Source organism: Dysidea avara, chromosome 8 (assembly GCF_963678975.1).
Source record: "Dysidea avara chromosome 8, odDysAvar1.4, whole genome shotgun sequence".
Classification (NCBI taxonomy): Eukaryota; Metazoa; Porifera; class Demospongiae; order Dictyoceratida; family Dysideidae; genus Dysidea; species Dysidea avara.
Window position 1 is genome coordinate 14295778 of NC_089279.1, and position 16273 is coordinate 14312050.

General features: G+C 37.1%; 1 protein-coding gene across 1 annotated transcript in view; it reads right to left on the reverse strand.

Moving 5' to 3' along the window:
- Positions 1 to 16273, reverse strand: part of LOC136262915 (uncharacterized) — a 317270-nt gene that overhangs the window by 78094 nt on the left and 222903 nt on the right. The window contains exons 35-37 of the mRNA XM_066057331.1: positions 12216 to 12345; positions 4155 to 4332; positions 3578 to 3912 (exon numbers count right to left, since the gene is read on the reverse strand). Coding sequence (XP_065913403.1) covers positions 3578 to 3912; positions 4155 to 4332; positions 12216 to 12345 — 643 coding nt within the window. The remainder of the gene's footprint in view (positions 1 to 3577; positions 3913 to 4154; positions 4333 to 12215; positions 12346 to 16273) is intronic.

The following is a 16273-nucleotide window of genomic DNA, read 5'->3' on the forward strand; positions in this document are numbered from 1 at the left end:
TATCAAGAGTACATGAATTATAAGAGTCCATTACAGACTCTTAATTGTTATTATCATATAACCATTTTTAAGATTGTGGTCATAGCTTCACTTCAGGATTGGAGCAGCAGAGAAAGAAATAGAGGACTCTTAATCATCAAAACTTAGGGACATGGAAATTAGGATGGAACAGTATTGCTATGGACAATGTATACTACAAGGGCATCAGAGTATGTAATATATACATAACCAGTGCATGAGACCAGAACCTTAATCACCACATTTTGCCTGGAAAATTAAACAAATTTTCAAACTAGATGAAGTAATTAAAACTAAAAGTTGCAGTGCAGTATTTACACTTTTCCAAGGGAATATACCCCAGACTCCCTATATACACTAGTTGCTTTCAGTTCAGTAGCATCATAATATATTTTACAAGTATAAGAAAAACTTAGGAATTTCGTACTGTATAGTAGGGACCACAAAGGAGTAGGTATGGCCCATGAAATAATATCACCCAAAACAGCCTCAATTTCCCCTGACAACGATGAGGCAGTATTGGTTAGGTAAAACTAAGTCCAAACAAGCTTTCAGATTGATCCAATATGCTTTCAACAAGTTGCTATGGAATTTAAAAAATATTTATATGAAGTTTAACTTGTTAAACAAAGTTAACAGAGGGAGATAATTTGTGTTTATTTCCGTGGTGTAGCAACACTTTGTAGCTAGCCAGCATTAGATAGATACGTAGCACACCTGCATCACAATGCTGGATGTAGTATGGAACAGTAGGTATTAATTGGAAAACACTACGAACGCATGTGCAGGAAAATACCACGTGTATGGGTCACTTCAAATGTGTAAGCAGGTGGAACAAAAAGTCCCCTCCCATAGCCCACCCTTAGGACTAGGAAACTATGTCAGAAATTAGTACATAAACAACCAATTACATTACTGTTGCTAAATAAAAGGATTAAGAAGAGGGAATTAACATGATGGCATGGGATTATTCTAGCAGGGGAGGAAATGCACAGACATTAAAAGGGAGTCTTGTATGGTAGACTCAGTTATTGAAGGGAGTCTTGTGTGGTAGACTCAAGTCCAGTGCTCCCACATTCCAAGAGTAGCTTTTCCATCCCAAGACTAGCTTGGGGTGTGATAGTGCAGGGTTTCATTAGGATTGTTAGGATGGCCTTAGAAATCCCTGTGACTTCAAAGTTGGGAACCCCCAGGTATTTCGCCTCCAAGCCTCATGCAATTGGGAGCCACAAATTGTGGCTGATCATATCAATGGTCCTATTGAAAAATTGTATAGGAGAACCATGGAACCCTGCACAACTACCAAAACAACCACCATCATTGGACGGCGGTTGACAAGTGAACAATATCAGCTTGGAACAAAAGGCTGATTGTTTGTGGTTCTCTATTAAATGACCGACATTAATTTATTATTATTATTATTCATTATTAGCACTTTACAGTGACCAGCACTGAAGGTCTGACAGCAACATGTGCTGCAGCCTTAGGATTACCTAACCTAATTTCAAGGACTTAGACCTAATGACTTGACCTAGTGACTTGACTTAGTGACTATTTAACAGAATTTTCTACTGACTGATGCCTTCAGACAAGTGTAACTCGATAACGGCTAACTTGTAAGGCTACGGGCTTGATTTCTTCACTGTTCGATGTCGCTTTGGCCCAACAGGTGTCTTTTGGCATACCGCAGTTTGTACAATGCATTCTTCATGGACCTACCAGTGTCCTCCTTTGTGTCCCACTTATCTTTGCTGACAGCAAAAAGTGTCGATTTGGCAATAGCACATGATGGCTTCCCTTTGTAATGGAAATCGTCTGTATTTTTCATAGTGGCTATTTTGATAGCAGAGGTGCTTTTCAAACAGTTCTTGATTCGTACTGCTGTGTAATGGGTTGACAATGAAGTGTAATGGATACTTCACTTTTCAGATGATAATCAAGACACACGATAGTGTGTCATGCGGCCCAAGAAGCCGGCGCGCCACACCGTGAGTATATTAACAGGAAGAAAGAAAACGCAATTTTCACACCTATGTAGCTCTGTGATCCCTTATCCGATTGGAACCAAATTTGCTAGAGACATGCAATATAAGTAATATCTAATCCAAAACAGCCAAGCTGTAAAAAAAGTGTGCGGCCCTCAAAAAGGCTATGGTGAAAAAAGATGTGAAATCCAAGGTGGCGGCAAAGAAATGGCTGTGATGGTAGGTTAATGGTAAAAATTTTAATAACGACAATTCAGGGGAATTTTGTGCCAAGACCAAGCGGCACCAAATTCACTTGAATTGTTGTTATTAAAATTTTTACCATTAACCTACCATCACAGCCATTTCTTGGCCGCCACCTTGGATTTCACATCTTTTTTCACCATAGCCTTTCTCAGGGCTGCACTCTTTTTTTACAGCTTGGCTGTTTTGGATTAGATAATATATAGCAAGAATGTTTATATTGGCAATTTGATGCCAAGGGCAGGTGGCACCAAATTCAGAAATCAGGTAGCCTGGAGAATAGTAAGAACAGGTGGGGCCCTCCAACCTATTTCTTGGCCGCCACCTTGGATTTCACATCTTTTTTCACCATAGCCTTTCTCAGGGCCGCACTCTTTTTTTACAGCTTGGCTGTTTTGGATTAGATTGATATAACTGGGGTGCCTGGCATCATTTCTTTCTTTCAGTATATGTGGATTACAGAGGTGCTTTTCGAACAGTACTTGATTCGAAATGTTGCATAACAGGTTGAACATAGCTGACAACAAAGCGTAATGGATACTTCACTTTTCAGACGATAATTGGGGCGCGTGGCACCATTTCAGATGTGGTATGTATGGGTTCACCAGTCATAATAATTATTTACAAAAAAGTTAACAAACAAGTACACAGAAAAATTTGCAATTTTCAACTAGAGTGGGACCATAGCACATTAATAAAAAGTACTGAAACAAGCTATAGTAGTGCGTGATATTAAATCACAGTAAAACAATAAGAAGTGTTATATCCCTACTGTGCTCAAGATACCATAATGGAAATGCACAGTAGGGATATAACTCACCCATGGTGTTGTTCACAAGTGGAATTTTTTGATGCAAACTGTTCAATCTATTGGTCATCTGCTTCAGCCTCTGAAGGACGTTATTAGTAGAAAATTCTATATCCGGTCATCAGTAAGTGTTCTCTTGTTTTTAATGCTGTATTTCATGTTAGATAGACTAATATTATTCCATAAAGGCGATTTTTGTGGTGCAAGATGTCTCTAGGGTGATTTTTGAAGATGGCTAATTAGGGGATCCCTACCTAAACAGTACTACTGTACTGTTTGGTATTGCTTAAATATGACAATAGCATTAATTTTCTAGAACAATAATTGGTAGCAGTTTGTCCAGCCAAAAGCAAATGGTTAATTGTTTACTGTACATATTTTCAGTTCTTTAGTTACTATAGAGCACATAGATGGTTTAAAATCATTATTGCCTTTACCCCTCCAATTTACCCAGGAAAGTTCAACATAAATGGTCTTGTGACAAGTGCTGGTTTAGTGCATATTATAAAAAAGGTCAGCTTACTTGTGGAGATGAATCTTTGTCTGCTTGTTTGATTAATTTTGCAGCAAGTGAATCATTCCCATCTCCAACAACACTTGCATTTTGAATTTGACTGAGAGGTGCTTCAACATTTACTTCTATTAATTCCAGAATAGGTGCTGTATTGATCAATTGCAGAAGGTACTTGTTAACAAATTTGCAATAAGGCAAACCACCATCTTGAGATGTATACTCCAGTAAAGGAATCAAATCATCCTCTTTTAAACATCTATGATGATGGTGTGATTGCTTATCAGAATGCCAACCATGACTATTAAGTTCCTCCAAGGAATTTTTAAGATCGGGATCTTCAAGTTCTAGAAGCAGGATACATGTATACAGTACCAGCATTTATTAACCAAGCATACCCCTAAAATAGCCACCAAAATACTGCAGTGGTACTCATGAATGGTACTATACAAAACATATCAGCTATGGACTTGACCATTACTGATACGTAAGTATATGTACAATATCATTTTTGAACACTTTTCACATAAATCTTAAGCTTTCTGGCTAGCAATTATTACTGGACACAAAAGTTTTGCACATAACATACCGTGAGACTTAGTATACAACTCTTGTATAATTCTTCCCTTAACCTTCCTCCATTCATCAATCAAAGCATGATTCCACAGTATTGAAAGCATGTTAATTAGTGCAGTCTTCCCCACACCAGTTTCTCCCTCAATGATCACTGGTACTCCACACTCACGTCGCTCGTGAATATTCAGCATCTGGGTGTGAGCAATACAGTGAGTGCAACAAAAGTTGGAAGCATTAAATAGCAATAAATGTAACAAGTCATACAGGAAAATGCTTAAGTGATGCTTATTGCATTAATGTATTCCATAATTCTGAATTGAAAAGTATAATGGCAAGATTGTTTCATGTTATATAAGTATAACTTTGTAATTTAATTGCAATTTCAGCAACTTAAATGGCTACACACAACTTTAAAAGTTAGATGTAGGTTTAAGTACATCAACCTCCAAATTGTCAGATACTGTTTGTTGAATATGCTTCTCTTTTCACCAATTCTTCTCAAAACTCCATAAGCAAAACAACTAGAGGTTTTATTAATAGTGACTGCTGTAGTACATCATGAAGTCATGGACCCAAAGATGACTGCTTTATTATTTGCAATCTTTCTGAGGTGTATTCAGAAGTTGTACTTTATTGGTAATGAATTTCATGAGCAACTTCAGGACTTTTGTTTCCAACCCAGACTTTTGTGATTCCTGGGCCTAACTACATAGCATTTTATGTGAGAAGGAAGGCATACATCTTTACATTAAAATGAGAAGCACACTAAAATGCAAAGCATGCCAATGTAGGGGGTCTAGGAGCATACTCCTCCAAGGATTTTTGGAAGTTAGTTCCACTGAGAGAGAATTTACGCAGTTTATCAAAACTATTATATTAATAAATGCTTGACTGCTGTATTAGAGTGACTGCTCTATTAGGATATCTTGATCTGCTTGACCAGTTTCTGGAAATATCAGAAGACTCTCTGGCCTGAAATCATCTGATTTTTGTACTACCTAAAACTTATCAACATCATAGTACACATGCCTACTTCTCTATAATTACTTATAAGTATTACCAAGTACCTGTATTTTAATTGGTAATAATAAAATATAATTTTCAGTGCAAAATATACCTTAATTGTATCAAAACTTTAATGAGTTGTTTATCACTTGAAGTATATATTAAAAACTTACAAAGAGCCTATTGATTATTCATTTCATCTGTCACTGAGCCATTGAGGATATTTACACTACATGATCTCATGAAACCAATTAATGTTAGAATGTATCATTACCACTATACATAATGCCTATAAAACCTCATAAATTTAATCTACATTGCTGTTTTCCTTACCCTAACAATTTCATACCTTTGGTGACTGAATTCAGCTATTAAGCAGCTCTTTAAAGTTAGCAACTAGCTAGTAAAAACCATAAGAAAGCTTGTTATAAAAATTTAAGAGTCACGTGATAATTTTGTAATATGGCACGTTGCGAATCAGTGTGAGGAGGAACCTGACACAGCAGCCAAATAGGGGCTCGCGAGTGAGCTGCTGGATTTGAGTTGAATTCTTTACGTGGTCCTTTGAGCTGGACTTAAACCAGTGACCCACCGATACACCTCAACTAGAAGAGAAGGAAACATTCAACAAACACTATGACTTTGGTACCAGTTGAATGGCACCCTGAGAGGAGAGTGTTCAGAATTGTTAAGTATGGATTGTTGTGTCATTTTCTTTGTGTAGTTGGTGTTCTCCAATTGGAGAGCAAAGAGTTCATGGAAATCCTGGTGAAGAGCAACCATGGATACACCAGAGATTCAAGTCAGTTGTATAATCAAGACACACGGTAGTGTGTCATGCGGCCAAGAAGCCAGCACACAACACCCCTGAGTATATTGACAGGAAGAAAATGCAATTTTCGCACCTCCGTAGCTCTGTGATGCCTTTACTGTTGATCTGTGAATCTCTTTCTAACCAATCAACGTCATATGTTGCAGAGCAATGTAGCTATTTCTCTGGGCTGGATCTTGCTGACTGTTGTTGTAGCACTGACACTCTGGAGGTTGACGTGCTGGTCAAATTAGGGAGCTTGTCATAGGCAAAGTAATTCATGAAGGTGATGGACCCATTGCAATTCAGACTATTTAAACTTGGATGGGTATACTCTCTGGGCCAGTCCCAGATCTTACATGTTTTTAAAACACATCATGCAACAACTCAGCTGATTACAGTTGATGCATACATGCCAGAAGAATCTGGACAGAGCTTGGATTATAATCTCAAGAAGTTTTACAATCTTGTGTCTCTAGGAATTCAGCAAGGGACACCTGATATCTACAGTATGCAGATCGAGTTTGAAAGGCAGATCACATTCAAGGGCAGTAGGTATGAAGTTGCCTTGCCATGGAATCTATCAACCCATGCTGTACTTCTGTTTCATTATGAATTGTTATTAAAAAGGCTGACAGGATTGTTGAGGAGATTGAGACAGTCACCTGATGTGTTTCAACAATATAATAAGGTAATTCGAGAGCAACTAGATAAGGGAATAGTAGAGATAGTAAATGACACTGAAGTCACAACCAACTTAGTTTATTATCTACCACATCACCCTGTTGTTAGGGAAAACAAGTTAACAACAACCACAATCAGGATTATATACAATGCCTCCGCCAAGAGCAGTGGTCCTTTTCTAAATAATTGCCAGTATGCTGAATCAAAATTTTTCCAGAGCATTATGGACATACATATTGTTGAGATTTCATACACATAGAAGTGCACTAGCAGCTGATATAGAGAAGGCATTCTTAATGATATCTGTTGCACCACATGACAGAGATGTTCTTCATTTGATGACATTAAGAAAAACTACCAAGGATCATGGCATTTAGGTTTACACGGGTAGTTTTTGGTATTTCTGCAAGTCCTGTTCTTCTAAATGCCACAATCAAACACCACATGGAGAAGTACAGAGATGTTGATCTTGAATTTGTGAAGCTTTTCACTAAATCCGTATTATATATTATGTTGATGATGTTACTTATGGTTCTAGTGATGATGACACTGCATATGAGCCCAAAGAAGGTGTTGGTTGAAGGAGGTTTCAACTTGCAAAAGTTTGTTAACAACTCTCAGAGCCTCCAAAGGTACACTGAGGCAAGTGAAGCATGCAGCATGGCTGATGGAAGCTCACTAAATTACTGTGTAGCTTAGGAGGATAAGACATATACCAATAATGTTTTGGGAAGACCTCAAACTAGCCAAAGTGGAGAACAGAAGATACTTGGTGTAAGATGGAACTTTGTACAAGACCAGCTTGATTTGACCTTAATGAACTGACCGTCCTAGTAAGAACGTAGGGACTACGAAGAGGCACACAGTGGGTATTGGTTACAAGTTTTATGACACACTAGGGTTCATATCACCTGATACAATCCAGTTTAAGATGCTGTTTCAGGACCTTTGTTAAAGTAAGATTGACTGCAATGAGCCTCTGATAGGAGATTTGCTCCATAAGTGGAACTCATTGGTGACGTGTTTCAGTAGTGTTGTGATGACCATTCCTAGGTGTTACAGCTGGAGCTTAAGTAAGTCAACTGGTAAGCACAGCCTGTTTGGATTTGGTGACACATCCTGTCAAGCCTACATGGCTGTGGTGCATATGAGAGTTGAGAGAGATGTAGAAAACTCAGTGGAGTTTGTGGCCTCCAAAACATGAGTCTCCCCATCTGATGGCCACACCATACGAAAGTTAGAATTGCTGTCAACATCGTTGTTAGCTAACTTAATTAACAGTATGCTCACCACATTAGAATCAGAAGTGTCTTTCAGTCTAATTAGTTATTTCAGTGACTTTAAGGTAGCCTTATATTTGATTAAGGGAATACTGAAGGAATGGAAACCTTTTGCTCAGAATCACATAAATGAAATTAGAAGACTTGTGGTGATAGATTACTGGCATCACTGTCCAAGCAGAGAAAACCCTTCTGATATACCATTGAGAGGGATGGCACCCTCAGAATTAAGTGGGAACATCCTATGGAGACATGAACCAAGTTGGCTTGTAGTCTGAATATTGAATCTATCAGTGATGATGTGGAGCTGCCTATGCCTGAAGCTTGTGCTAAGGAACTGAAGGCAACACAACCTAGTGACACACACATCTTGCTGAATCCTAGTGAGACAGTGAATTTGATGAGTGTGATCACTCTAGAGAGTTTCAGCAGACTGAGCAGAGTATTGCGGGTGACTGCATATGTGGTGAAGTTTGTAAGCCAGTGTATATCAAGGGTCAAGAAGTGCGATTCTACCTTATCCAAAGAGTTAACTGCTGCTGAAATTCTAGATGCTGAAAACCTGTTGGTGAGAGAGGTGCAGAGAGCCTTGACTGATCACAATGACTTTGGAACCTGGAAAACACAGTTTGGTCTTTTTTTGAAGGAGGAATATGGAGATGTAAAAGGGGAATAGGTAACACCAGTATTCCATACAGTATGAAGCACCCTGCAATGTTGTGCAAGCAACACTACTTCACCAAACTAGTGGTGATCAATGCTCATGAAAGGATAGGCCATAATGGAGTAATAAAGGAGACTTTGACACAGATAAAGGCTACATTTTCGATAATTTGAGGTAGGCAATATGTGAGGTACATTCTACATCAGTGTGTTATCTATTGTAAGTTGTTGGGTGAATCATGTCCAATGTCCCCATCTCCATCCTTACCAGAATTTAAAAGCCCCTGCATTTATGTACACCGGAGTGGATTTCGCAGGCTGTTATATATCAAGAGTCATGGGAAAACTGCCAGTGCCAATGTGTGGATTTGTTCGTACACATATTGTGTCATTAGGGCAGTGCACCTACAACTTGTTCCTGATTTGACAGCTCAAACTTCATCCAGAGTTTTAAATGTTTTACAGCATGGAGAGGCTTTTCCTGTAAGCTCATCTCAGACAATGGAAAGACTTTTAAAGCTGCTGTCAAGACTATTGAGAAGACATTGAATCAGGCAGAAGTACAGCAGTTCACTGCAGGGATAGGATTAGAATGGTGTTTTAACTTGGAGAAGACCCTTGGTTCGGAAGTGTGTTTGAACAAATGATAAAGAGTGCCCTGAAAGAGATTGGTAAAGCTAGGTTGACGTACGAGGAGTTGATGACAGTCTTGACTGAAGTTGAAATGATAGTCAACTCCAGACAGACCATTGTCATTATGTGTCTTTTGAAGACGTTGAAGAACTGCTTGCTCCCTCCCATCTAATTATTGGCAGAAGAATACTTAGTTTGGTCAACTCAGATTTTCAGCATGGGCTAAATGACAGTGACTATGGTGTGTTAGTACACATGATATCCTAAGCAGGAGAATGGACCATCTCAACAAGGTTCTCAACCACTTCTGGAAGAGATGGGAGTCAGAGTATCTACTGCAGCTCAGAGAAAGTCACCATCACAATAGTACAACTAACAATATGGTAAATGTATTGCAGAAGGGTCAAGTAGTGCTGATGCACAATAAGGGTTCCCCAAGAAGACTTTGGAAATGGTTAGAATACATACACTGACCAAAGGAGACAATGGTCATGTGAAGGTGTCATCAAAGAATTCCCGATCAACTTTGCTCAGATGTCCAGTGAAGTGTTTATTTCCCTTGGAAGAAGGTTGTGGGGCACAGGAAGTGGAAGATGGTAATGGGAATGGCACAGTACCACCCAGAGGTAATGTTACATCATGAGCAGTTGACACTCGTGTAGCCAATTCTCAACCCACGATTTCTTTGGCATGTGTGTGCTAACTAACTCACCATGTGTATCCATGACACGCGAGCTCCCTTGGGTGGCTGCTCCAGTAACTGCGTACCTTTGCATGTGATGTATTCCAGTCATGCATCATGTTGAGTAGTGGCCTGGATTTGGGCACTGACGGGGGATTGAAACATTACCTCTGGACGGTACTGAAGTAGGGTTCAGCAAGAGAACTCACAGTTGAGTTCAGTATCTGTTATCTGCAAGAATAACTGTGATCAACCAAGTAACTCCTAGTCTGAAAAGGATGTATTTACCAATGAAGTTGGTCTGAGTAATGCATGACCAACAAGGAGAGCTGCTCAGAAGGCAGATAGTTTTATAAAGGCAGATACGTAGTTTTATAAAGGCAGTAATAAGCAAGGACAAGAACAGTCTTAGTGAACCAGGTGACAAACAGTAGACTATTGACAATGATTTAAGTATGTAATTTGAATACCCTTGTTGACCATTATAAGGTCAACAGGGGGAGGATGTTGTATATTTGTTGTAAAAATTTAAGAGTCAAATGATAATTGTGCAATACGCCATGTTGTGAATCAGTGCGAGGCAGAACCCTAGACAGCAACCAAATAGGGGCTCGCGAGTGAGCTGCTGGATTTGAGTTGAATTCCTTATAAAGCTGAATTCTGAGTAGTCATGTAAGTTATCTAAAACTAAAGTAAAAATCCACTTTCCCACATTGCTATTTTGAGTGTTAGTGTCATTTCATGGATGAGAAATGAATAATTTAGTTTATGAGGCCTAATGTTGAGTTTTTATGTAGTAAATGGACCCTCCTTGGGCATATATACATTGTACTGTCTGTATGCATGGAATGTTTCAATTCTGATTGGCTAAAGAGTAATGCAAGTGAAAAGAACTATCACATAAGAGTGTTTACACCATTAACACAAATGTGGGATGAAACAAGGGATTATATTCAGTGTTGTATGTAACGAGCTACATAATGTTATTACTTTGGTAGTAAGTCATATAATGAAATATGCTATAAAAACTAATACGTAATGTAACTCAAGTTACTTTACAGTGTTTTTCTAGTACAGGTATATTGTTCTAGTACAGTTCTAGTTCTAGTTCAGTTGTCAGAAACATTTTAAGTTAGTATTAGTTCTAGTATTCATTGTTTAAAACAATTTTAGCTAGTATTAGTTCTAGTATTCCTTGTTAGAAATAATAATAGTTTGTATTAGTTCTAGTATCCATGACTGAAACAATTTTAGTTAGTATTATAGTACCTGTAATTTAGTTATAATACAGTACTGATGCTAAGAATATAGCTAATCATACTTATTCATTGCTTTTACAAAAACTTGATCACTAACTATAATATGTGTATTAGAATTATCATCCTATACCATTTTGAGAAGTAGACCCTAATAAAAGAGTTTTAAAAAAAAGCATCCTAACTAAACGGTATACTTCTTGTTTCTATGTAAGTAACCTCTAAAAGTTTTGTCTGTCACATGGCTTTGTTTCTCCCTTGTCACTTCTCCACCAGAAGAAAATACTCTTTCCAACGGAGCAGTGGTTTCTAAAATGTCACAAGCCACTTGAAAAAGTTGCCTTTGTTGTTACAAAGGTTACATAATTATCATCAATGTGTACTACAAAGTGAGGCTTTAATGTGTCAGATAGCTAGTCAGTTCATTAATCAGGTTGCTGCTAAATCTCAAACAACAATTGCAGTAGTGGTTGCCGTACTAAAAGTTTTAGTTTAGTTCTAGTATTTGTAATATAAATCTATTAACTTTAGTTTAGTTCTTGTTCAAAAACTTAAAAACAACACTTTTCTAGTATAGTTCCAGTTTTTTAAATAGATTGAAATGAATTATAGTTTAGCTCTAGTTCCTAGAACTAGAAAGAAAAGGCTGTACTAAAACTACTTTTAGTTCTAGTTCTAGTATACTATAACCAAAATTTACACAGTCCAGTAATGCAATCATGTCATGTGATAAGGTGGCAGTTGCACACATGACAGCTTAAGGCTGTGGACACAAAATAATATAATATGTAAATATCATAGTTACTTTATTTTATGAGTAATATGTAAATGTCACTAAATTGTTTTAGTTACAAGTAATCATATTATGTAATGAGTTACTTTTAAAAAGTAATTGCCCAAACACCAAATTGATTGTACTTCATAAGTTCAACAATACATGGTATATAATTTGATGCCCATTGTGCATTGGTTGATGTATTATTGCAATGGCTACCATACACATGTTGTGGTATACACAAGCCCTATCCAGTGAGAGATTTCATGCACACAGCATACTTACTTTTAAAGTATAATCTAGTGTAAGAACATAGTTTTCATCATCAATTTCTTGCAGTCTTTTAACTTCATTAAGTGGAACACCAAGAGCAGATGAAAGATACAAATCCAATGTCTCTCTACTAAGAAGTTGCCTAAAAGTTTAAATAGAACAAACTCATACATGTATGCATGTACAGTGCAAGAAATAAGAGATAAACACAGTACACTCCAGAGAGAAATGATGTGCAAGACTTAGATTCTTGCACAGAAAGTGTCCCAAGATTCTTGTAAGTCTTGAAAGACTCTTGCAAGCAATGCAAGTGCAACTTGCAATTTTATTGCAAGTCTTACAAGAATTCTTGCACAGAAATTGTCTCTTTTCTTGCAAATCACTTGCTTTTCTTGCAAGTCTTTTCTCCCTGAGATATATTATTATAAAGAATATAGTTCTTGCTAGTATACATACCTAGCTAATTGTGACCAGCTGAACAAAAACCAGTTATTTTCACACATTCCTCAAATTCCATTTTATTGCTTCTTCATTATCTATAGTAACAAAGAAGTGGGCAACCAAAGTTTCAGCCTTATGTGATGAACAGTCTTGGAGTTATAGCGCTAGACAGTTGGAACAGGAATAAATTTGATTTGCACGGCAAAGATCCTGCAAATGAATTACAGGTGCTCGTTTAATCGTTCATAACTTACAACTGAAACAAGCTACATGGATGAGGTTTGACTCAGTCTGTTAACCATGAATCAGCAAATCAATCAAGGCATAGTGATTTCCTTGTAAGTCTCCATGTGAACAAAGAAGAAGGCCACTCCAACAATGAAATGATAACAGTAAACTATATTTCTACAGCATTGTAAATATGCACCCATAACTCACGTGCCTTATGCTGTATGAATAAAAAACAATGACTTTGTACTTCTCATAAAATGGCAAATTTAATAGTGTATAGATTTTATCAATTTGAGCTTTTTTCAGTGCACACTAAAAAAATTAAAATGTGCATAAATTTGTATGTAGTATGTGTAGTTTACTTCAATACATTATTTTTTCATAGCAAAATAAAATGAAAATAGCTGGTTTTCACTCAGTGAGTGGGTCACAACTTAGGTTGGCTATCTGAACAGTTACTCAGATACTGGTATGAAATATTTATTGTGACAATCTTTAGAGTAGCAAACAATGTGAATAAAGACAGTCCCATGTTCACCATATAGAATGATGTATGTGACTGTAGAGCTATAGACATGACCACAGTGCTATATTATGGAGGTACGTAGATACAAAATAGTGTGTGGGCAAAAAGATTAAGGACCTCCGTGGTACGTACATGTAATAATGAAGTAGTTGTAAATAGTTTTACACAAGCTTTATTAAATCCAAGCTTGAATTTATTTAAAGCAAGTATTTTTCTTTGCTAATGCTATACTAAAGCTATTAGCTACACTTGAAGAGTTGTCTTAGGATGAAATATAGCACTTGGCTTTGCCTCATGCTTGTCATTTGTCCACTATTTAATGTGCTATATTTTTCCATAGCACATGTGGCAATAGTTTATGTAATACCAAATCAACCCTGAGTATGTCAAATTTACCTCAGGTGTGTCAAAGTAACCTCAGTTAGACTCTATTTTAGGCTGTTTTGGGTGGGTAATAAATCTCATATACTCCACCTTGTTTTCTAATATAACCCACGCCTTCAGGCACAATATAACACATGCTCAAAATCTAGGTTTATCCAATCAGTATGCATTTTTCACATGCAGTGATGTAATAAGGGTGCTTATTTTGTCGCATGAGTATGCATAGTTGCCATGGTGCTAGTATTATTGCAAGAAAACCAGCCACTTCTACTGAGCCTATAGAAGAAACAGCCATGTACAAGGTAAGTAATCTGAGTGTAACGTAAAATAGAGTCTAAAGCAGTTATATGGGTACAATGTGGAGTCTATATAAACCCTCAGGCCCTCAGTAGTGCCCTCACTTTGCTTGTGCACTACAGATTTGGGCCTTCGGGTTTATAAATTTCATAGACTCCACATTGTGCCCGTATAGCTATTATGTAATTTCTGTACTACTTTTGTAAGTTTCAAACCACAGGCAAGTATGAAATTTGTCTATGTATATGGTTCAAGATGGAAGGCTTCATTTAACTTTTTTAGTATAAACCTTAGTGTATCCAATCTGGGTTCCTTACCAGGATGGAAATGTAGTTAATTGAATGTGAATATTTCATAGCTACACAGCATTAGTGTCAAGTGGTACATACCCACAAGTTAAAGCACCAGTTACTGCAGTTTGCACATCAGCACAATTAGGTCATTACAGTGCACTATACACCCAGTCGTATTTGTTCAGAATATGATTTCTGGTTAGCATTAGACCATAACAATTAAATTCTGGTGGATTTGATGTTTGTTCTACAGTAGGGTTGCAGCTGAACAGTACAAGCCATAAATCCATTTAGTCAAGTGTCTGTTAGGTAGGAATAATGTAATAAGTTGACTACACACAAGATTAGGAATGCATATAACTTGATTTAAGCTCAAACAATAATCATAATTAAACCTTGACACACACTGAAATTATAACAAAGTTAGCTTGAGGTTTTCTCTTCCATTGATCAAGTGTGTGCTACTAAATATGTCAAATAAATAAGGTTTAGGGTATTACATGTTTTAATATATATATAATAAAGCTAAAAGCCATCTGTCTGACTGTTTGCCTGCATTCCATTTGAAATTAGAGTTTTTCAAATTCTACAAGTGTCAAAGCAATTTAACAAAGCACTCATCATCAGAGACTAATTTGTTTTAAAATGAACATTAAAACAACTATCACAGCAGGCATAATGCAAGGATGTAAAGGTGAATAGTTGAGCTAAATTCCTGCTAAAACACAAATTAACAGCTACAAAGTCACATCACAGAATTGTTAAGCCCTATATACTTGGTTTGATTCCCACAAACATAATTTATGAAGCCTTCTTTTCCATTCAAGTTAAATGTGATATACCTTTTTAACTATTGTTAGCATCAAAGTGATTTTTGTACTAAACAAATGCTCATCATCTAAAACTAATTTCCAAAGGCTGTTGTTACAGCGAGATGAAGGTCACGATGTGGGAAATACTTGAAGTGCATTCCATTGCAAAACACAGGAATAAGTGGTGAACTGGTACAGTGAGCGACTAATAACACGAGTCACTGGTTTGAATCCTGCTGATGATGTATTTCTTTTCTTAGCTAACCTTATTGCATAAAACGTTTTAAAGACCTAAACCTGTTTGTTATACTTTAGGGTATTTTGGTATACAGATTGTTTAATATGGAAACTCTTATATAACTGTTTGTCTGTCTGTGCTTGTCACGTGTGCTTAGTTAAAAGTTTATGTCTTTTTTATGGCTAAGTTTCTTTTCTCAAGATAAATCTTTGAAGTTTTTCATGAGTAGAAACTGATGATGATTAATGTGCACAATATGACACACAATAGCACAGGCACCTAACAATTGCAAGTAGTTTGAACAAATGTATTGGACATGTACGTAAAGAGTACTGATATTTATCTAATGTTATATATAGAGAAGGCTAAATATTTTATTTTTGTTACAACAAGTTGAAACTGCAAGTGCATAACACAGATAGTAGGGAAGCTAAGTCCTGCAGTGCAGGGCAGGTACCAGTGTTATATGCGACTGGGTCTGGGTAAACTGGTCTTATTGCCCATGGCAGAGGATTTGATTTTTTACCAAGAACACAAAGAAACTATCAAATTTCACAATCAAAATAAGTAGTTTGTTTTTGCTGACTGCTTTTCTCAAGCACAGTGATGATCTGTATGAGCAGTCTGGGGCCATTCGAGTTCTGGTCAGCATGGGGATGGCTGTATGTGGCTGTACAGCTCCATGGTGTTGAATAAAGGCTTGTGCTGTAAATGTTTTTTTTTCATTTTAGTCAGTTGTGAGACCTGAATGGCCCATAACTTCATCCGTACACCTTCCTCTTTAATTTTGCAAATTGCCTTTTGCCCCTATTTTGGAGCTTGTCTGATAGTTAACATTGTGTTAAAAA